We start from the raw sequence: 21,808 nt of genomic DNA, 5'->3' as shown, positions 1-21,808 counted from the left end.
ATCCCAAATCCATTCTTGCAGAGGTACATGTGCCGCTCAGTGGAGGTTTCTGTATCCAAAATCACACACCTCAGTTCCAATTGGTCTCCTTCAAACAATTCAGTAGTTCTTGAAACAACAATGGCAGGGGTAAAATTGCCTGACACATTCTGTTCTGAATAATGAAGAGAACATTATGTATAAAAATTAACATATCAAATATAATATAACACATTTTACTACAATTTAATATCCATTAAAATATATTAAAAGTAGCTTGTGTATACCTTTCTGACAGCATGTATCCAAAATATGGCCAAATGCTTTTTGGAGGGAAGAGGAGGGGAATAATCATTAATGCCAGTATTGTGTGGTGTGCCAATATATGTTTTATATTCAGAATAATTGAAATGCTAAAGTAATCATTTTAGAATGTGCATGGGCACCAATCATGTCTAGATAAAACACCCTCTTGCTTACAAACACCTTCCCTACTGTTTCAGTTATACTCACATATCATAAAGAATAGAAGGTCCATTGCTACGAGAATGAGAGATGAGTAACTGTGGACTCTAGCACTGTACCCTAGACCCAATGCACCACTATTTATCTTGACTACGCCACTCCCACTTATTTGAAAGACCCACATATCCACGGTAATAAAGACCCACCTTGCTCTGGTATGCTACATGAAACAGCTGGAGGCTGATGTGAAAAACCCATACAATGTTTGCTCAAAATGCACAAACAAAAAGCCCACAGTATGAGCCGGGTGAGCAGTCCTTGAAAGGTCGAGCATCATTTTGTTTTGAATAATATTTGCGGTTCAAGTGGCAGTTAGGTTTAATTATTGCAAGTTCAGGTCGCCGGTGAATGGCCCAGCGCATCACTGCTTGACACCATGTGACTGACACACGGTTTAATTAGACATAGTATGCTAGTGACCAGTAGAGTATATATATGGATGATTACTGTGGCTTGTTATATTTGCCACGGTTTGGGGTTTGTCATTCTCTATCTTTTAGGTCATTCATTTAGGACTCTTAAATTTGTACCTGTCATGTGTTCTGTTCTTGTTCCTGTTTCCATAGTACCATGTACTCCTTTGTGTATTGTGGCATGTGTCTCTGTCCCCTGTCTCATGTGGCCCTCACCTGAGGCTTGTTCAGTGGACTATATGCCACGGAAGGCTCTTCAGCCAGCCCATATATTTCCAGTGGAGCGTCAGCTCAGCTGTGTTGTATATATTTGTTATATTTTTCTCCTTCTGTGTTCGCTGTCTTATGCCAACTCTCAACTCTCTATTCAACTTTGACACACGCATAAATCCTACAGCATCTTAACATGCTCATTCACTAGGTGCAACACCCAATCAGTCTGAATAAACAGGTACGCTAAAATAATATCTGACGTTCCACCAGAAATATAGGAGCTGGCTAAAGAACCTTTAAGGAAAAGCCTGGAATATAGGCAGTTGCCTGATTATTAGTCTGTTTAGCCTGGTTCTTGGATCTTTTGTGTTCACCTGGTCCTTATTGCTTTTGCCCCATCATCTGTGTTCTTTGATTACCATCCTGTAGTATTGAAGTCCCTGTATCTGTAGCCTTCCTTGCTATGTTAATGTGTGTGTATCACTTTGCCCTGTGTGCCTCTGAATGTTTCTCTGGACATAAATGGCACTTAAATTCATTTCTGCTCCATCAGCCGCCAAAACATTGACCTACTGTCTGAGGTTTTGGTTACACTTTACTTAACTGTATCTACAAAGGAGTGACATGACACTGTCATGAATATGTCATAAACGTTTATGACATAACACTTAATCATGTTATTAAGTGTCATTCGGTTTTTGTCATGACAAGTTAGGGTTAGGGTTAGAGTTAGGGTTAGGATTAGGGTTAGGGTTCATGTGTCATGACAGTGTCATGTCACTCTTATGTAGATACCGTCAAGTAAAGTGTTACCGAAAGATTTAGTAAACTCTGGGCTGTATTTTGGGTCACCAGCGCATGGCGTAATACTCGTTATTCACCCGCGCAAAGTTGAATTCGGTATTTTGCACGTTTATTTTTTAAGCACTGCGCCCAGGGGTGTGGCAATTAACAACCTAGGGAGGGGCTTAGCGCGTTGTCTAAAAATCGCTATCATACACCACCTAAACCTGGTCAGAAGTCAATGGCGAGTTGTTCATATGCTATTTTAAGAGCGCATGCCAACAGTCATATTGGCAGGTGCACGCACATCCTTCTATCATTCATGAACGCACACCAGCGCACGTCCATGCAAAGCATTACAAATTGCACGATTACAATGGGAAACATAATTAGAACAAAGATATTACGAAATACTGTACATCTCATAATGAGTAGTTATTCACCATGATTTGCAAATTGGTAATGACGGTTAAAAGTGATTAGGGGAGAGGCGAGAGACACGTATGGAGCACAGCTGAAGACGCACTGTCACGAGATATACGCAACTCCTCTGCAGGATAAATGTTGTTTTATTCAGTTATTTGGGCAATATTAGGGTAAGTGCTTTTTCCAGCCTATGTTTTCGGTGGTAACCCATTGTCAGTCAGTGAAAGTAACTGTATATAACTGTCTTGTCGTTGACTGACTCCTTGGTGAAGTTAGTTTCACTTTGCCAATGAGTTCAAATAGACGAGTGCAAATGCGTGAAGGCTATGCTAGGTTTTAGTAAAGCATGGTTTAAGAATTACTATTATATACGGTCTCGCAAGCAGCCTCCTTCAAATGCGCCTTTGAATGCCAAAATACCGATGCATTTATTTGACATATCGCGCGTTGCGCCGTTAAAGGGAATGACAGATCTCATTGGTTTAAAATGATGTTACGCCCCAAACACACCCATATGACTGATTAAAAGACCTAGGAACACCTTGTTACGCCATGCGCTCCACTTTTGATAGCGAAACCCCTCCCAATGTGAACTGGACATCCTACTAAATTTGAATAGTCTTTTGACGAGTGACAATGTACTTTAGAATGTCACGATAGGGCCCTTTACCTATACACGCATGGCCGAAGGTCCTTTTTTGCTCTACACTGAACCCTAGTGGCCAGGTGTTTAACTGGGTGGCATCAGCACTGGATACATGTGATCACATAGGATCAATGAGGCTTGAAAAAGCCTTCTACTTTAAGTTTATTGCAACTTTTTATGCAGTGCTGGAAGTTTGTATCTTCTCCCATCTTCTACAAGGCTCTCTTGTCGCCAGAGCCTCTTTGGAACTGTATGGTGTTGGGTGTTTGTTGCAGCCCTGTGGTTCAATGCTCAAGGCCTAGCCTGCACAGGCATTAACAGGATCCTTTCCAGACAGACCTGCAGAGCAAATTCAAATTTGCTTACAGATTTGTCTGGGTTTAACCAGGCAACTCAGGCCTGTATGATGATGGGAAGTATTCAAGCTGGCTGGATGACCATAGCCATGTCAAGAAGGTAGAAATTATTGTGCTGAATTTGAAGTGTGTTGAGACAACATCAAAAACATATAGCTATTTCATTATTGCACAAGATGAGGTGGCTCATCCCCTGTATGGACACAAAAAACAAATGCAGTATTGTAAGTATTTTCCATGTGTGTAACAAACTATTTTCCTATTCAATTGATTAACTTTTGGCAAGAACAGGGTGGTGATTGCTTCTCAGTTGCGTCACACCGCATTTCCGTCACGTAGCCTTCACGTGTATCTATAAAGAGACACTTAAAAATACCGGTACCTGCCACAAGTCTTTTCCCAGTAAGACCAAAGAGACATTATCATGTCAAACATAACCAGTCTGATTGTCACATGTGAGTATGTGTGAGGAAATAATCAGCTGTTATTCTGCAGTTGTAGTAATTGTATTGCATAATGTTAACTGTGAAGTCTTTGAAACTCTTTGAACAGTATTTGCAAGTTATTTGGACATTTCTCTACTAAAAGGTAGGTGCTAATGTTTATCATCAAAAGAAACAATAAATGCAAATCCCTTGTCATGTTTCATTTTGTAACTATTCTTTTGTCATATGGTATAGACATCAGTCCAGCAAGTATTTTTGCAAGAACAAATCAAGAACTTGAGGGCGATAATGTGGAACTGAAATGTACGGAAGTCCAAGGAAGTGTTGCATACGTATCTGTGCAAAGATGGAGTAGGGATGCGCATTGACCTAGTTGAAGCTCATGGTCATGGTGAGGTCCTTTTTAAACTTCAAGAAGTGAAAGGAAATGACACAGGCAATTACAGCTGTACTCGGTCAACAAATATCGCCCACAAGATGTCCACTCAGTTGGCAAGATCTCAGTCTTCATCGAAGTAGGTAGGGTACAGTTCACCTTTTTATTAAAAACGTTGCAATCAAAATAATCTGATTTTCGAGACAAGCACACTTATCATGCTGATGCACAAATCGTCTTTTCATTCAACAAAGTTCAGACTTGTACATCTGATGTTCATTTTCTAGTGGCTGCTGCTGCTGTAACACCAACAAAGCCAACTGAGGATGAAAAGGAAGAGAACAACATTGTCTTGGTCCTCTACTTACCTCTAGGAGTTGCGCTGCATGGTGTCAGTCAGCATATGTTTGTACATTTTGAGATGTGAGTATACGTGTTTTCATTGCCTCTGCCCATGAAGTTGAGCATACATAAAATCACTTGTATGTTTTTAAACTCTGTTCAACCTTGGCAAGTGACTGCATTGGACATTATAGTGACACTATATAGCCTATAACTTTCCCCTGATAGCATGATAATCAGTTAACAATTATGGATTAAGCTCTGGATGGATTAAGCAGAATTAAGCTCTTAATTATCTCAATATATTAAATAAAGCTTAGCCTACATAAATGTTGTATTACTAATATCTTACAGTGAGTGTTTGTGATACTGTCACAGTCATATTTATTATATTTTTAACTGATTACAAAGGAAAAGGAAATGTTACAAAATATTATTGATGTGACATAACAAAATATCCCCCTTACACTGTTACAGATATATATCTGAGGTGCAGAGATCGGTAAATATTGTTTTACATTTTATCTTTTGAGAACACAAATATACTGAAATAATGTAATGTAATAATATTCTCTGTCTCTTGCTTTCTCTCTATCTCATGACTTTCTGTGTATTCAGTCAAAGTCAAGACACAGGCATCGGCCCTCCAGCTATTCCAGGTTAAACTTATTTATTTGGGATTACATTTGTTTTAAAAAATGTAACAGCTACCTGTGAGTTGCCTTATTGGCCCTCATTTACTAAACAAACTTACACGCAAAGCATATTAATCAAGGGTTTCCCAAACACATAGGCCTATTTGCTAACTACGTTATAACAATATACACTGTTGGAATTGCGCAGCTGTGACACAAGTGATTCCCAAAACCATAGTGTATGCCCTGTAGTAAGATGATTCCTGCGCTCAGATTTGCGCTGGTTCGTATGTTCGATTGAGAAACGGAGGCCATTATCACTGAGCACTACATCTAAACCAAATGCTTCTCTCCCCATGACAGAGAGAAGACCAACTAACAGATCAAGGTGCGCACAGTATTCATCTTTAAATAAAGTATCATTAGCCTACAGGCTTTTAAAAGCCTCCTGCTGCAGTACACCCACATTCTGTGCTACGTATCTGACCTGCATTGTGTTTGTGTTGTTTTTGCCTCTGTAGCTGTAAAATGCAACCGATCTACGAAAATGTGTGGTACTATGTGCACGTTTCTATTTCTGAGTAATGCTGACGACGTGATCTGGTGGTTGCCTCTCTGTGCATGTGTGGTTTGCTGTGTGTCAGTGTGTATGCAACCACCTGCTTCAGTCTGCTAAGACACGCTTTGTGTGTAAAATGTAACTGTGTTTGCTTGCAACTTTACCTGAGCTGCCACAAATAGTGTGTACGATTCTAGTGTTTCGCGTATGAAATGGTCTGGCAGCCTTTCTGCAAATACTATATGTGGTGCATCTGCCACAGCTTTACGTAAACTGCCATCTCTTTCATCAGAGTCCGGGCCATCACAGACTGATCTATTTTCATCCATTCCACAGACACAGATAACAGAGAAACAGAGATGTAGGCCTACTGCCTGAATCTGCAGTGACTTTTTACATGGTACCAGGACCTGACCTGCTGTAGATTCAAACAACCCAGCCCAGGAGACAGGACCTGACCTGCTGTAGATTCAAACAACCCAGCCCAGGAGACATAGACCATTACAGCTCATGGACTATATGACTTATATCCTTGTTGTCTATGCATGACTATCACTTAATCATCTTAAAGGTGTGAAAGAAGGACTATGTTTATGCATTATGAGTAATATATATATATATATTTTAATTATTATTCTTATATGTTAAGTGAGTGTTGTAGCCTACTTTGAGAGCATAGATTAACCGGAGTCAATTCTGGTAATGTTTTCATTTACAAACCAAAATCAGAAAAAGTTGGGACATTGTGTAAAATGCAAATAAAAACAGAATTGCGAAACACTCCTTTTGTTGTCTTTATCATTACAAAACATATTTAAGCATTGGGTTTACGAGATTTGCAGATTATCGTTCTGTTTTTATTTGCATTTTACACAACATCACACATTTTGGCAAAAGAATTTTAGGCATATCACATAAATCTAGACATAGACATAGGCTACACTTATCACATAGGCATATGCTGGAGAGTATAGGCTACTTTGAAAAAATAAAAGAAGTGAGGTTGAAATTAAATGAGTTTAAGTAGGCCTATTGAGTCTGCCTGGCAATCCATAAGGGTGATATTTAGGTTTTGTCCCCCCTTCTGTTGTTTTCTATTTCTTTTATTTTGTAGGCCTATGATAACTGATCACAATGAAATCACACCTCCGTCCAGACGATGGCGGTAATGCACTTCGTTTGCAAACTGCCTATAAAAATCACAGAAGAAAAAGGTTTTCGCTGACTGACGGATGCACATGCTGCTGAGGACGACGGCTACAGATGATTAGGGCAGAGTTTCTATGTATCATGTAGATATTAGCAACATACGAGTTTTATTCAGTTTTTTTTTTTTTTTATGAAAAGCGGCATCCCAACCTCAATACATAAGGTAATTATTTGCTAAAGGGTATATTTTCCTTATGATCCTGTTATCTGGTCTACTTTCACTGTTTCGCCAAACTGTCGAACATTGCTTATGCGCTGTGCTTTTACATTAGGCCTACATTACATTTTGCTGACGCATTGTACGTTGTTTAATATGGAATTTACAACTTGTGGGAGATGTCGGTGTCAACTCTTGCCAGCAAGGGCAGGGTAACTTGAAGTTAGCAGCTAACTGCTAAACGCTAGCATTAGCTCTGGAAACCGAACTATGCGACAGTGTGTACAGTCTATGTGTTGAAACGGTTACAAGTAGCAAGTAGACCTAGTAGATTGGTCTTTTTACTTCACAAGTGCCGAAAACCCTACATGAACTTATTCCTTAGCAATAAGTTATTTCAGTGATTTTTCCCTCTGATGGCGTGGCCACGTGGTAGGTTGTGGTTTGCATCATGGCTGCTGACCACGTTTCTGGCAAGGGTCAATCATCTCGCCTGGCCCTGCTGACTTGCTTTATCTCGCTTTCATGTGAATGAGATGTCGCCGCTTAATCATAGTTATAATACGACTGATTGGCTTAAACTGATAGCTTTGCATTGGCGTCAATTTGTAGAGTTGACATTAAAAACCTGCATCAGGCCATCTGGAGGGTATTCCAAGTAGTTAGGAGGGCTATCCCTTGCAAGTTTACTTGATCAGGTTTGTAATTAATGTAAAGCCACATACTTGCAATATGCCCCAATGCTCACTCTGTGGCATGTGCAATTTATTATGGGGGGAAAAAAACCTTCTCTTGTATGATACACTTCCTTTAATAACAATTAGTTTACAGAGTGTGTTGAAATTCAGTTCAGTTTTATTTGCCATAACCTTTGAATACATCTCAAGGCACTTTAAGCATTATGGCAGCAGGAGGGGTGCCTATCTGCCCAAGGCCAGCTGGGTAGAGTGATGAGCACATGTAGACTTTAAAAAAAGGATAAGAATGGGGAGAGACCACATTTGGTGTCATGACTTCAGAGAAGCATAGTGTTCTCGTCAGTCACTTTAATAAGGATAACCGAGTGAATAAAGTTATGACGCAGAGTTGCATCACTGGTGGCATTGGTGTATCGGTGATTCCATTACTTCCACTGCTCAAAAGAATTGAGTGAACGCTTAGTTTTTCACAATTGGTAAAACACATTTTTTGGAACCTTCCACCCTTTTTCTTTCCCAAACTACATGAATAAGACTTCTGACACGGTTCTTGCAAAATCAATCGCCTCATAAGTTTCATCTCAACACCAAACAATGTCAGAGTACAGGTCAAATGTGTGATTGAAGTGTTCCCTTAATTTTGAGTACATTAAAAATGATGCAGAGACTTTGCAGTCACAAGAATGGCTAACGCGGTGTCAGCATTGATGCAGATGCTCAGCAATCTGCGTAATATACAGTGTGCACTAGGTTTAAGCCCTTCAGTCTGGTCTGAGTGGCTGATTGGGTTACGCACTAGTGCTACATGAATCTCTCCCACTCAAGCCAGGCCCTGCTCTACCCATAGCTTTGCCTTTTGAGTGGAGACACACACACACTCACTATCAGTATGTTATTTGTGTGTAGGTGGTGTGCCTCGCAGATGGGCGGTCAGTTAATAAATGTGATGACAGCTGTTGAAACTTCATTTTCCTGATAAACTCGTATTAATCTCTTATCTTCCCCCTCCCCCTCTCTGTTTTGCCAACTCAGGGTGCTCAGATATGCTGATCCAATGCTGAGATGGAAGACCTGAAACATCCTGCATGCATATGTCTTGTATAAATTAGTAATGTCATTTTAGAAATGTATGTAAATGAGGCATTTGTAGGCAATGTAAATAAATGCTTTATAACATGCATTTTCAAGATGGTTGGTTTGTATGTATAAATGCCCTATTCATAATTTCCTTTAATGTGTACTTACTAGTTTAAATGTTGGACATTGTGTGTGGGGAAGTAAAACCAAATAAAGCATCAGAACGCAATATTTTAAGCATTTGTATTTTTAATAACTGCCGTGTCTGATTTTAAGTGTGTGTGAACGTGACAAAGTGGCTGGACGGTCTGTGGGACCACCTGCAATGATGGGTCCTCTCTGCCGTTGAGGCATTGTCTGTTGAACAATACGCCCCTCCCTACACACACACACCCCTTAGCCAGTATCTCACACACATACAACCTAATGCCGCATCTACATGTACACATGAACTAGTCGCATGTCCTTTGAGCTGCTCACCCAACCAGGACACGCACGCCTGAACCCACACCACCCTAAAACGACTTCTGTGTCAATGAGGGCATCACCCCAGACTCCCACAGTCCAGTTGGGAGTGTTCTGGGAAGTGCCTACACAGGGCAATCCCTATTGGACTGTCAAGAGTAATGTCAAGGGGTATAGACTAATGTGCCACAAATGGGCAAAAGGGACCCATGTTCAAGTCTGGTCTGAGCTTGCTGCTCCCTAACTGTTGACTAGTGGTAGAGAAGAAGACAACTGAGGAAAAAGACCCTCTAAACAAACTGCAGATAAATGTTGATAAAGATGTTGAGGCTGTGTGTGATTGTTTTGTGGTGCCTCCATTATCACTGGCCAGTGATGACGGTAACTACACACATGTAGCAGCTTTTGGATTAGCGATGTGGTTTACTTGTCTTTGTTGCTGTTTTGCCCCATTTAAGATGAAAAGAATGGAAGTGATTATGCCCTCATTATGCATTCATGGCATATGGTGGGATGGGGGGTGTGTGTGACCCCTGGACGCTGTCCCTAACACAACAGAATGCTGGCCGCCCCCTGTGGAGGGGTTGAGGATGTGTGAATGAAGTCATGTGACCCGAATTGAAGCGATGTCATCTCTGAAGTCCTCCCTCAATCCCTCTTGTTCCCGTCTCTGTCTCCCACTCGAACTTTGACCCCACACTGTCTGCCCCTCCCTGCTCACTCTGCCCCATCTTATTACCCCCTCCCTCATCTTGCCCCAACTGCCCTCTCTGTGTGCCCCACCCCATCTCTCTCACCACGATAGACCCATGTGAAAGCTGTGAGTAACGACACACACATACAAAAGTGGGTTAGTGTGATAAAGGTGAGTGTGCACACATCCCAACACACACACACAGACACACACACATCCCAACACATGCGCACACACACACACAAATCCCAAACCCCCATACACATACACTCACACACATACATCCCAACACATGCATACACACACACACATCCCAACACATGTGCAAACACACACACACACACACACACACACATCCCAACACATGCACACACACACACACATCCCAACACAGATCTGGCAGACCGCTGGCGTTTTACTCATTGGCTTTCTGGTGGTCCGCTGGCGGGTTGCCGGCAAATGCCCCACTATTTTGCCACTATTGATTTCAAATCTTTTTTGTTTATTCAGTTATACTTCATCCATCATTTTAATAACATTTTATGTATTTTGTTGATATTCTTAACAAGTTAAATTTAAAGAGATGGTGGTTCAACGGCGGACCAGAAGTGGCACGCCACCGGTGAAATGGCACTAGCGATCCGCTATCTGCCAATCTGATTTTGCTATCTCGGTTTACCCAACACACACATACACATCCCAAGACACACACTGGACAACACACACTGTAGTAGCATGGTGACTTGGTGTCATTTTCAGGTTGACACGGAATGGGATTTAGTAGGTTAAGTCTCGAATATCAAAACATAATGTGCAACTCCAGTTGAAGAACTACATGAACCACAGGAATGATAAAGAAAATAAATTAATAGATAAATAAATATAATGTTTTACATTACAATATTGTTATCGCGGATTTGTGATGCTACTACAGCAAAAAATACAAAATAAATAGCCTACAAATCAATTGACTCACTGGTAGACTATCTAAGCTGAAATGTCAGTAGTCTATGTTCAGGGTTTTGTGCATAGTTTGTTAATGTTCCCTTGCCTCAACTGGTTTCTCATTGGTTAAAAAGGCAAAACGAGCAGTGCGTAAGCCGGAAGTTTGATTTAAAGCACATGCTGGGAAAAAAGCATCTGAGCAGACCTCAGTTATAATAACCAGTGGAACAACAATCTTTACTGAAGTGACAGATCTCTGCCATTTTTACAATGTTTAACTACCCACACCGGAATTTGCTAGTCGAATAGGTAGTAACAAGTCGTAAATACTTCGCTCAACTGAGCACAGACACACTACCACAATAACAATGTATTATATATTATATTACTTCTTGCTTCATATATGTTTTTTTATTACTAGCTGAAATGTTTAACAAACACCGCACCCTTGTAAAACATTGAGAGGACAGGGTTATGTCCATTGACAATACTGAGTCATGTTTCCTCATTGTAGACGCTCCCTTGCGGTTCAAACCACCCATGATGCAAAGCGCGTCCAACGGCTCAGTAGCGGTAGCGAAGTATTGCTGCTCCGCTCTTCCATTGGGGTGGTCACTGGTGGTCCCAGGCCAGCGAGACTTCGAAACCAGGCCCACGAACCGGACTGAGCCCACCCGTGGTGTGCACATATTACCTTAACCGCGGCACAGCATCCCGGTGATTGCAGATCACTTTGCACCCTACACTGCGTTCCGCCGAGCGGAACAGCGGTGCTGCACGAGTCGAACCTGCACTTCATTTAGGCAGCTTCACGTTCAATGGATTTGGATATTAGTCGAACTGAACCGGGAAATATGAACGACGGGTTGCAGCTCCAGACACCCAGTCGGCATGAGAAAAGCCTCGGACTTCTTACAACCAAATTTGTCACTTTGCTGCAAGAGGCGAAGGATGGAGTGCTCGACCTGAAATTAGTAAGTCATAGCTAAGTTAGCAAGATGGCTAGCCTAGCTGTGTGTAGCTAACTTTAAGCCAAACAGCCTCCTTCTCATTCATCATCTGGGCCCCTTTAACATTGCCTTAATACCGTGTTTTGTTGGTTTGAATTCCTACGTGCCTGCAAGTGTCCGAGTGTTTTTCGGGGGTCTCGCGGATCCTTGGTGGGGTTGCTGTCACCAGTGACATTTGGTGATTAACTAGCATAGATGTGTGCTGGTTAAATGAGTTTGAATGTAAACGCAACAGAGCTGGCCTAGCCGAGCTAGCTTGCTAATTAACGTTGCCTTGTGGCTGTCCAATCGTAGCATAACGTTACCATACACCAGTCATTCCCCATGCATGAAGACTAGTGTAATACTAGACGCTGTTGTCATTGGACTTATGAAATATGTTGGTGCAGAATTAGCAGTGAGTGGTTCATACAATGGCATTTTATGAACTAGCTACCATTCACGGTTTAACTTATCTTATTGTTGAGGATTGTTGACATCGTGCTCAGCTAAAGTTCCCGACTTGCATTTTCAGCTGTAACGATAGCACAAGTTTTCTAGCTCGCTGTCCTAGCTGCGGTGTTTCCGCCTTAACTTTTACCATAAAAGCTCAACGAACTATTCCGATGACCACGGAACTATCGGATTGCTCTCAGGCCATAGTGCAAGGGGCTTCCCCGTGTATGGTTAATAGTCAAATTGGCAGTATGTAGACCGTGTGAGTGCACCTCTGTATCCGGCTCAGTATGGTTGCTGTTTCGACCCGGGCCCGTGAGGGATACGAAGCTAGTAATGAGTGATGCTTTGTCACAGCCACGCGCCTGGAGAAGCACATGTAGAAGACCTATTCTAATAAGATGACCTGCATGTGTGCTGTTCTCATAAAGATGGAGAGTGTGTTATCATTCTCTCTTTCCCTTTAACTCTCTCTCTCACACAGACAGACACACACACACCACAGGTGTGTAAAATTGAACTGATGCTTTTTTGGAACAAGAAGTCTGGAAATCTATTTGTCAAGGTCTCAAGGTCTTCCAATCCAGACCCAGATGAGAAATCTGTCTATCTGTTGTGCAGTGCAAACACAGAAGACAAGGTAGAATTAAATCTGACTTGAATTGGGTCAGTGGGGTGGGGATTAGGAGAGAACTGTTGTCCTGGTCTGAGTTCAAGATGGACACACTGCTGTAAAGTGCATGATTCAGTGCATACAGCGAGGCACTGAGCGCTTGGAGACTTTTCTTTTCTAAACTAATTCTGTTGCACACCATTGTGACCAAACATGTTGTTCAATCAGGATCCCGTTGCAAAACGATTTCAAAATGTTTTGATTTTGATCTTGCCCCAGGTTTTAAGACTCGGAGATGGATTAAAACTCCTTGTATGTGGCTCATGTGAAGTGAAGCTGTGAATGTGATTGACAGCCGTAGTTCTGAACTTGACCCCTGTCATTCTGATTAAACCCTTTGAGGTTGATCTCACTCCTCACTGGCTCTGATTGGACAGAAACTGTGGACATGCTCATCTCATCTCTGTCTCCCTGCCTTGCGGTCACTCATGGGTGACGGTGCCCTGAAAGGTCTCAGGGTCACGCTGGTTATTCAGCTGCAGGAGATGGGATTTAAAAAACCAGCACACTACACCAATCTCACAGGCATGAGGGCCGACTCTTCAGGGATTAACTAATCATCATAAACTCATTGTTTGCTTTGGAGATGGATCTGCATTCTGCAATAGAAAAGACCCAAACCCAATCATCGAATAACCACTAGTTACACATATTTAACAACTCTTATATATAAAATGTACAGTTGTACAAAGAAGTTTTACATTATGGGCTAACGTCCAGCAACGGAAACATAGTGAAAGGTAGAGAATACAGGTCTTTATGGTATGATACTTAAGGCCCAGACAGCGCAGAGACACAGATGTTTTATTACTTTTGTTCCTCCATAGAGAGAGAGAGTGTTCATTATTAAAATCTTAATTAAAGTTCACATTTGTAGTGGAAGAGTTGCATTACAGAAACTCAGCGTGATAAATGAAATGTCATGTAGTGTTTTGATTGCTCTTAATATTAATGTCAGTGGACCATCATACCCAAATCAGTATAACTGCCAGCTCCGTAAATTGCAGAACTCCGACTCCAGTTCCCTCCTACAATATGTACCCACTCAGCAAGCCACAGACACACGCCAGGAGTGTGTGTGTGTGTGTGTGTTTGAGTGTGTTTGAGTAAGTGAGAGAGTGAGTGAGTGAGCATGCAAACTAGCAAGTGAGGGAGAAAGAGGCTGTGGTAGGCCTAGCCTGTGCGTGTGAGAGAGAGACTGTAACAGAGTTGGTCTGTGTGTTTAGTGAATTGATAACTTGCCGTTGGCTGTTGTTGGCTTCTGTGGCAAAGCTGTGTGTTGCCTGGAACCCTCTCCCACGGGTGCAAAAGCACCGAACCATACAAACACACACACACACACACACACACCCTTCAACTGTCACACATTTCAGACACCCTTCCTCTGACATCATGAGTGGATGCAGAGATGAAAGCACTGACCTGCATTAGTGTTGTTATTGTGGTCTCCCCAGATCCAGCATTCCTGCAGGTCGTTAGGTACCTGGTGTTCATGGGTAATGTAGTTTCTCATTGCTGCTTCCTGATAGGCAGCAGACACGCTCGCCGTGCGACAGAAGAGACGCATCTATGACATCACAAACGTGCTAGAAGGCATCGGGCTGATCGAGAAGAAGTCCAAGAACAGCATCCAGTGGAAGTGAGTGTGTGTGTGAGAGAGAGAGAGAGAGAACGAGAGAATGAATATGTATCTGTGTGAAGGAGTGTGCTGTACTGATTGGGTGTGACTGTGTTTGCAGTAGTAGTATGTCCGTGGGTGTGTTATTGGTGTGTGTATTTAAAAGAGCTGTCTCCTGATAGGGGCGTGGGTCCAGGCTGCAACACCAGGGAGATCGCTGATAGGCTGATTGACCTGAAGGCGGAGCTTGTGGAGCTGGAGCGGCAGGAGCTGGAGCTGGACCAGCAGAGAGTCTGGGTTCAGCAGAGCATCAAGAACGTCACCGACGACATCAACAACAGCCCATATCCTTTCCAACAACAACACACACACACACACACACTTGCACAAGAATACAGTATTTGCACATGCACACACATACACACACTGTCACACATGCACACAAACACACACACACACACTCACTCACACTGTCGCACACACACACACACACACACACACACACACTATAGATGTGCTCAGAAGAAGCATATGACTGCTTTAATAAAGGGCAACAAAATCTACTCATTCACACTAACAAACATTACTTACTCCAACATACCACCGTTCACATCTTCATCACAAGCTCACACACTCTCACTTTGACTTACACGCACACACACACACACACACACACACGCTATGTATGAATGTGTGTGTATATTTGGCCATTTTTGGTCCCTAACAAAGACCCACTCTGGCATATGTGACACATGAGGACATCTGCAGTTGCTTCAAAGGTACACTTCTCCCCTCTTCATCTTCTCCCCTCTTCTCTCCTCCTCCTCTGCTCTCTTCTTCTCTCCTCTTCTTTCCTCCTCCTCTCCTCTCCTCTTCTCTCCTCCTCCTCTCCTCTTCTCTCCTCCTCCTCTGCTCTCCTCTTCTCTCCTCCTCTCCTCTGCTCTCCTCTCCTCTCCTCTGCTCCTCCTCTCCTCTCTTCCTCTCCTCTCTTCCTCTCCTCTGCTCTCCTCTCCTTCTCTCCTTTCCTGTCTGCACTGCTCGTCTCTATTCTCATTTTACTTTCATCTGTTGTTCTGTGCGTTCTGTTGTTAATCTCTTTTATCTGTAACCTGTAACTGTGTAGGCACAGTCAGACTTCCATGTCTCTGTCGCCCTGATACCTGTTCATATACACCCCCAAGACGTATTTTCTTTTATTGCCGTTTCTTATCTCTGGCTATGTGAAATCTGTGTTATCTTTTCCCAAATTTTGTAGATTTGATTATCATTAAAACGTATCTACAATCAGATACAAGCTGCTGTGCTTTATGCACACCTGTTCTACCTGTTTATCCGACAGAACGATGCTTTAAATAGTGTGGGGAGCATATGGTTGCGTTCCATTACCCTGACGATTACACTGTTCAAATGTGTGGGTTTTTTTTCCAAAAGCATTTTAAGCATATTAACATGTATTTAATAGAGACTCCACTTGCGTTATGACAGGCCTAGTGTGTATATGTGCATTCTTTATCTAGAGTATAATACGTATAATACGCTGATGCTGCCCCCAGTGACCTATTTGGTTTTCCTCCTGTCTTGTGGTATTGCCTGTGTGGTTCACAACGCATAGGGATGCATTACTGTCATAGTAAACCCTGTGTTTATTTAAAAACCAACAAACATGATTTGTATAATTGAGGAACAGTTACCGAGATGTTGTGACTGACAAGATGTCTGGTAACATCTTTGACGTTGTCGGATCACTCACATGGGAAAAAATGTTGCCAATAGCGCCATCGACTTCTTGTCATCTTATTCGACAATGTCAAATTCCACCCGATTCAACAGTTAACTGTGATTACCAGTTTACTAAATTCTCTCCACTCTGACCTGCGGTCCCTCTGTTGTTCTCTCATGAATGTTTCCAGTAGTGTGTGTTGTGTTGGCCCTCACCTGTGTGTGTCTCTCTGCTGCCCCCTGCAGGTGACACTCTGCTGGCCATCCGCGCGCCCTCAGGAACCCAGCTGGAGGTGCCCCTCCCCGAGTCTGTAAGGGACACACATCCCCCTCATCACCACACCACACTATACACAAGTCAAGCCTCCTCCTCTCTCTCTCTCTCTCTCCCTCCCTCTCTCTCCCTTTCTCTCTCTCTCTGTCCCCCCCCTCTCTCTCTCTCTCTCTCGCCCCACCACATCAGGTCTTACCTCTCTTGTCGGTGTATGTGGACTTGGCACGTATTAAACTTTTCTCTCTCTCAGGCTGGCAATGGGCAGAAAAAATATCAGATGCACCTGAAGAGCAGCAGTGGGCCCGTCGAAGTCCTATTGGTCAACAAGGACCCTCATAGCTCCACCCCCGTGGTGCTCCCAGTCCCGCCCCCAGAGGACATGATCCTCCCAGTGCAGGCAAAGCAGGCCACACCCACCACCAAGTCCAAACCAGCCACACCCACACAGACCACGCCTGCGCTTACACAACCCCCTCCCACTAAACAGCCAACCCCGCCCAGCAGCATAGACCCTGTGGCATCAGAATCAGGTGTGTTGGACTGCTGTTGCTGTTGTTGTTGCCACAGTTGCCCCACTCTCTTTTCTCTCCCTAGTCAGTCAGTGCTCCATAGTTTCCTCGTCATCATATTTTCAGAAATGACTCATCATGCCTGGATTTAAAATCTCTAAACTGTTGTCCCTTTTCTCTTTGCCCTTTCTCTTGTTCCATCTCTCTCTCACCCAACTCCCTTGTCTCTCTCTCTCTCTCTTGTTCTCTCTCTTTCTCTCTGTGTTTCTCTCGTTCTATCGCTTTCTCTCTCTGTTTCTCTCATTCTCTCTCTTTCTCGTTCTCTCGTTCTCTCTTTTCTCTCATTCTCTCTCTTTCTCTCTCTTTCTCTCTGTCCCAGTAGGGTTGTCCAGTAATAGCTCCAGTGCCCTGAGCTTAACCCCGCCTCCAGACAACACATCCGCCAAGGACGCCTCCTCATTGGACACTCAGCCTCTTCAGTCCTCTGCCTCATTGGACAGCAGCACCTCTATCCCCGCCTCCAGTGCTGTTTTTGAACCAATCAAATCTGATGCCTGTAAGTGTGTGTGTGTGTGTGTGTGTGTGTAGGATGTGGTTGTTGCTGATGTGTGTGTACAGTGTGTGTGTGGAGTATAATTGGGTGTAATTGACACAAGATAAGGTATTCCCCAGCTGGGAACTTTGGGTGGGCGCCCTAACGGTCCTCACCACACAGCTGTGTGTGTGTGTGTGAGAATGCGCTCGTGTTAGCGGTTTCTTAGGAAACATTTTCAGAATGATAGTCTCTGGTGAATGGCAGAGACTTATGCCACAAGAGCTGATAAAGAGGTTATCTTGCCTCACATACACACACACGTGCGCATTCTCTCAGTATTCTATTGCACAAGCTTCCTCTTGGCAATGTCCTGTGTGTATTGCTCAGCGGTTGCCATGGAGTCAGGCTTATAAATCCATGTGTATGTGAGCAAAGCTCTATGGTCAGTGCAGACCATTCTCTAAATAAACAGCTGGACTCCAGACACCACAATTACGCTAGAAATACTGCATTTCTTTGCTGGTAGAGTGGTGCCCTTTATATCATCGGCTCTCTTAGGCCCAGCCCATGAAACCCACTCTCACTCTTCAGGCATTTGAAAAGGAGAAATATTGTCTGTTAAAGTGGTAAAGTTCAACTATTGTGTGTGTGTGTGTGTGTGTGTGTGTGTGTGTGTGTGTGTGTGTGTGTGTGTTTTTTAAGTTTGTGTTGGCTGTCCTTGATCTTCACAGCTCATTTTCCTGTGTTTGTGTTGCAGTGTATGACTTCCCCAAGGAGATGTCTGAAATGTTTGACCCAACTAAAGGTACCTGACCTGCTAGATGTCCTTAGCGCTGAACTAGTCAGAATCTCTCTCTCTCTCTCTGTCTCTGTTGCTGAGATGCACTATAAAACAGACCTGCCAACATGTACATGTACGCATTCTTTATACTCGGCAAGCATTTTGACCCTTAAATACGCTTGAGTCATTTATGAAAACAAGGACATTTCTAAGTGACCCCAAACTTGTAAACAGCAGTGTACTTGCCAAAATACATTAATACAAATATCCTTTTTACCAGAGCCACTATTATCCATTACAGTGGGAAAAGGGTTTATTGTGAATGTGTAATGAATAGAAGCAATTTTAAAAATACATTTGTGCATAGAATAAAATATTAAACTAATGCATGTTGTTTTAATCATCAAAGTTGCCCATCCCTGGTCTACTTGCATATGGTTATGGAGTAACTAATCTTGCATACGGTTATGGAGTAGCTAATCTTGTCTGAAAGTGAGATGTGCACCATGTACTCCAAGTGAATGTACTCTGAAATATAGAATGCTTCATTCCAGAATGATCTGATATGTATTGATTGATTGATTGATTGATTTATTCTCTCTTTCTCAGAGAGTACTGATCTACTGGATGACCTCATGGCATCAGAGGGTAAGTGTTAAACGTCAAAGCTCTGCTTTTCTCACTATGGGACATTCGAGTGGAGCATTTATGTCTAAAATGCATCAGTAATACGATTCACAGAAACACAGTGCCGACTCTTCAGATGTGACTCATGTCTCTCTCTCTCTCTCTCTCTTTCTCTGTCCATCCCTCCCTCCCTTTCTCTCTCTCTCTTTCTCTTTCCCCCTGTCCCTCTCTCTCTCCTTCTCTCTCCCTCCGTCCTGTAGTTTTCTCTCCACTGCTGAGGCTTTCTCCTCCTCCAGGTGACCATGACTACATCTACAATCTGGATGAAAGTGAAGGCTTGTGTGACCTCTTCGATGTGCCCATCTTTTAATTGTTTCCCCAAACTCCCTCCCTCGTCCACGTGGCATTTACGCGTAATTTTCCTGCCCCCACCCCCCATTCCCTGCCAAACAGAGTTGGCCGGGTCTATTTTTGAAAGACTGTTGTATAAGCTGATTTCTTAAATGTTGATATTTTTCATAAACCTGTTTTATTATTTTTGTAAGAAAAACAAAACACATTAAGAGGATCCTGGAAGATCAGTTCTGCCCTGTTTATAAAAGTGGCTGTTATGTCACAAGACTTTTTATGATGTAACAAAGCAGTGGGCATCTTTGCCCAGATGTCACAGAACTCCACACCACGAAGATCTTATGGCCTCACTGGCCGCGTTTATGACATCATAGAAGCAGCCGGTGAGTTGATGGTCATTGGCTGCTCATGATTCTGGGAGGATTTCATGCAGCAGCAGATGGACAGATAATCTTGGATATTTAGGGGTTGAAACTCCGCAGACACACACACACACAATCATACACTTGCTTAGATACATAATGACAGTTTGCATGTCTGTGTACATGGAGCAACAATTGATGAAAACAAACCAATGAATATGTCAGAAAGGGCAAATCACCATTATACTCTAAACAAGATGTGTGTTTTTCTGTGTGTGTCTGTCTGTGTATCTAATCACAGTGAAATATTGCGTGTGTGTGTGTGTGTGCGCGTGTGTGCGTGCGCCTGTGTGCCTGCCTGCATGTGTGTGTCTATCTGCCTGTTCTGTAGAACAGAAGCTGTGTGTGTGTGTATGTGCTTGCCTGTTCTGGACAACAGAAGCTGAGTATATGTTGTTGAGTATGTGTGTATGTGACAGTGTGTTACAGAGTTGTAATGTCACTGTCATACAGTACTCTTCAAAACACACTGCAGTGCTCTAAAACTTAACCCAGCGTTATGTGCACTCAGATCACAGAATACCCCTCTGTGTGTGTGCGCATGTGTGTGTGAGTGTGTTTGACTTTGACTGAGTGTGTGGTAGTGAGGTGTGCTTGAGAAAGTGCGAGATTGGTTGGTGTTGTCGCCAGTGTGTTAATGTAGGCTGCAGATGCATATATTTTTGTATTTTCAGAAAGGCTTATCAGACTCCAGCTACTCTCAGTCAAAATTCAGGTTGCCACCATTTTAACATCGCACTTTACAGTTGACACGTTACTGCCTCCAGACAGTATCTAACTCTTACCCAAACCTGCAAGTGTAGTCCCAACCATGTCATGTAATCAATGCATATGTTGGTAGTTTGTATTCCCTTACCATCAGCAATAAAATTAGTTGAACCCATTAGGTGGATTTGTCAGCCTTTTTTTCAGGGACACTGTCTTGTTTGTTTATCCATTCAGTGTAAATGACTATAGTCAAGGACTTCTCGCTAGGGACCACCCTGACACTTCAAGCCCGTCAGACTCAATGAACTTGCCAGGGTTTTTTGGTGTGAGTTCCTGAGGCAGAGATGACTTGAAATGATCTAACAAGTCCAGTCCAACTGATGCAGAAGCCCTTATTGTATATCTGGAGTTGTGTATTTTTAAGGGGGGGTGGGGGGAATCTACTTTGCATCCCTTCAAAGGCAGATGAGAGCCTGGATACAACCATTTTATGAAAAAGGTGCATTTTCCACTATACATTTTTCATCAGAAGTAAACGTTTTTTCAGTTTATCCATATAGTATTAAAGACATGATAAAGAAATGTCATTTGGTTAGCAATGATAGTGTTAAAACTGTAATGAAAAACAGTTATTCCTCCTGTCTAATTTGCCAGACGGTGTGGTTGGATTAAGCTTTCCCCTCATAGTAATGGGGAAAAAACAACAACAAATAAACAATGTCAAATAATGTCAATTGTTCTGCTTAGTTTCTTGAGACAGAATTGTTCTACAGGCAGACATTATTTAAAAAAAAAAGTTTTTCACAGACCACACAAGTTAATGTGACGCAAAGGGGACCAAGGGACGCAAAAAACAAATCATGATTTTATTCTGAATAAATGTGTCTAATGTCATAATTCTAAAAATAACAAAAGTTTGATAAGTATATATGTGTGTGTGTGTGTGTAAAAATGTAAATCAGGTTTACAAGGAATGGTCTGCATTTATCCCATCCGTGAATTAGTGAAACACAGTGAGGTGAAGCACACAATGAGCACAAATAAGAATAGCCTATAACTTTTACGTGGTGATATAGTAAATGTCATGTCGGTCAACCCGGGCACATGGAAATGGCCATGCAAATGGTAAAAAATAGTGTGATAGTCTTTAAGAATAGTATTTTCTTGTACACCATGTTAACAGGGACCCTAATATAACTATT

The 21,808-nt window shown here is 42.5% G+C and overlaps 1 protein-coding gene and 1 long non-coding RNA gene across 3 annotated transcripts; both read left to right on the top strand.

Moving 5' to 3' along the window:
• Positions 1–6,921: 6,921 nt before the first annotated feature.
• Positions 6,922–9,069, top strand: LOC143133029 (uncharacterized). The gene is made up of 2 exons (XR_012988413.1): positions 6,922–7,071; positions 8,796–9,069. It is a non-coding gene; the product is annotated as an uncharacterized LOC143133029 (long non-coding RNA).
• A 2,435-nt stretch (positions 9,070–11,504) lies between these two features.
• e2f4 (E2F transcription factor 4) lies at positions 11,505–20,781 on the top strand. 2 transcript variants are annotated; one of them, XM_076291586.1, is made up of 10 exons: positions 11,505–11,918; positions 14,592–14,701; positions 14,863–15,024; positions 15,416–15,459; positions 16,646–16,710; positions 16,924–17,203; positions 17,565–17,738; positions 18,475–18,522; positions 19,108–19,146; positions 19,386–20,781. In XM_076291586.1, the coding sequence occupies exons 1-10, from the start codon at positions 11,763–11,765 to the stop codon at positions 19,493–19,495; spliced, it is 1,188 nt and encodes a 395-aa protein (XP_076147701.1). In that variant the 5' UTR covers positions 11,505–11,762; the 3' UTR covers positions 19,496–20,781. The 2 variants fall into 2 exon arrangements, with proteins under 2 accessions (XP_076147701.1, XP_076147700.1); XM_076291585.1 differs by having other exon boundaries at positions 17,562–17,738.
• Positions 20,782–21,808: the final 1,027 nt, after the last annotated feature.

Source organism: Alosa pseudoharengus, unplaced genomic scaffold (assembly GCF_046254945.1).
Source record: "Alosa pseudoharengus isolate Yale_2024_CS ecotype anadromous, Long Island Sound unplaced genomic scaffold, YU_APseudo_1.1 YU_APseudo_1.1_scf_19, whole genome shotgun sequence".
NCBI lineage: Eukaryota > Metazoa > Chordata > Actinopteri > Clupeiformes > Clupeidae > Alosa > Alosa pseudoharengus.
Note: the sequence above shows the minus strand (reverse complement) of the source record. Positions and strands in the feature narration are given on the sequence as shown.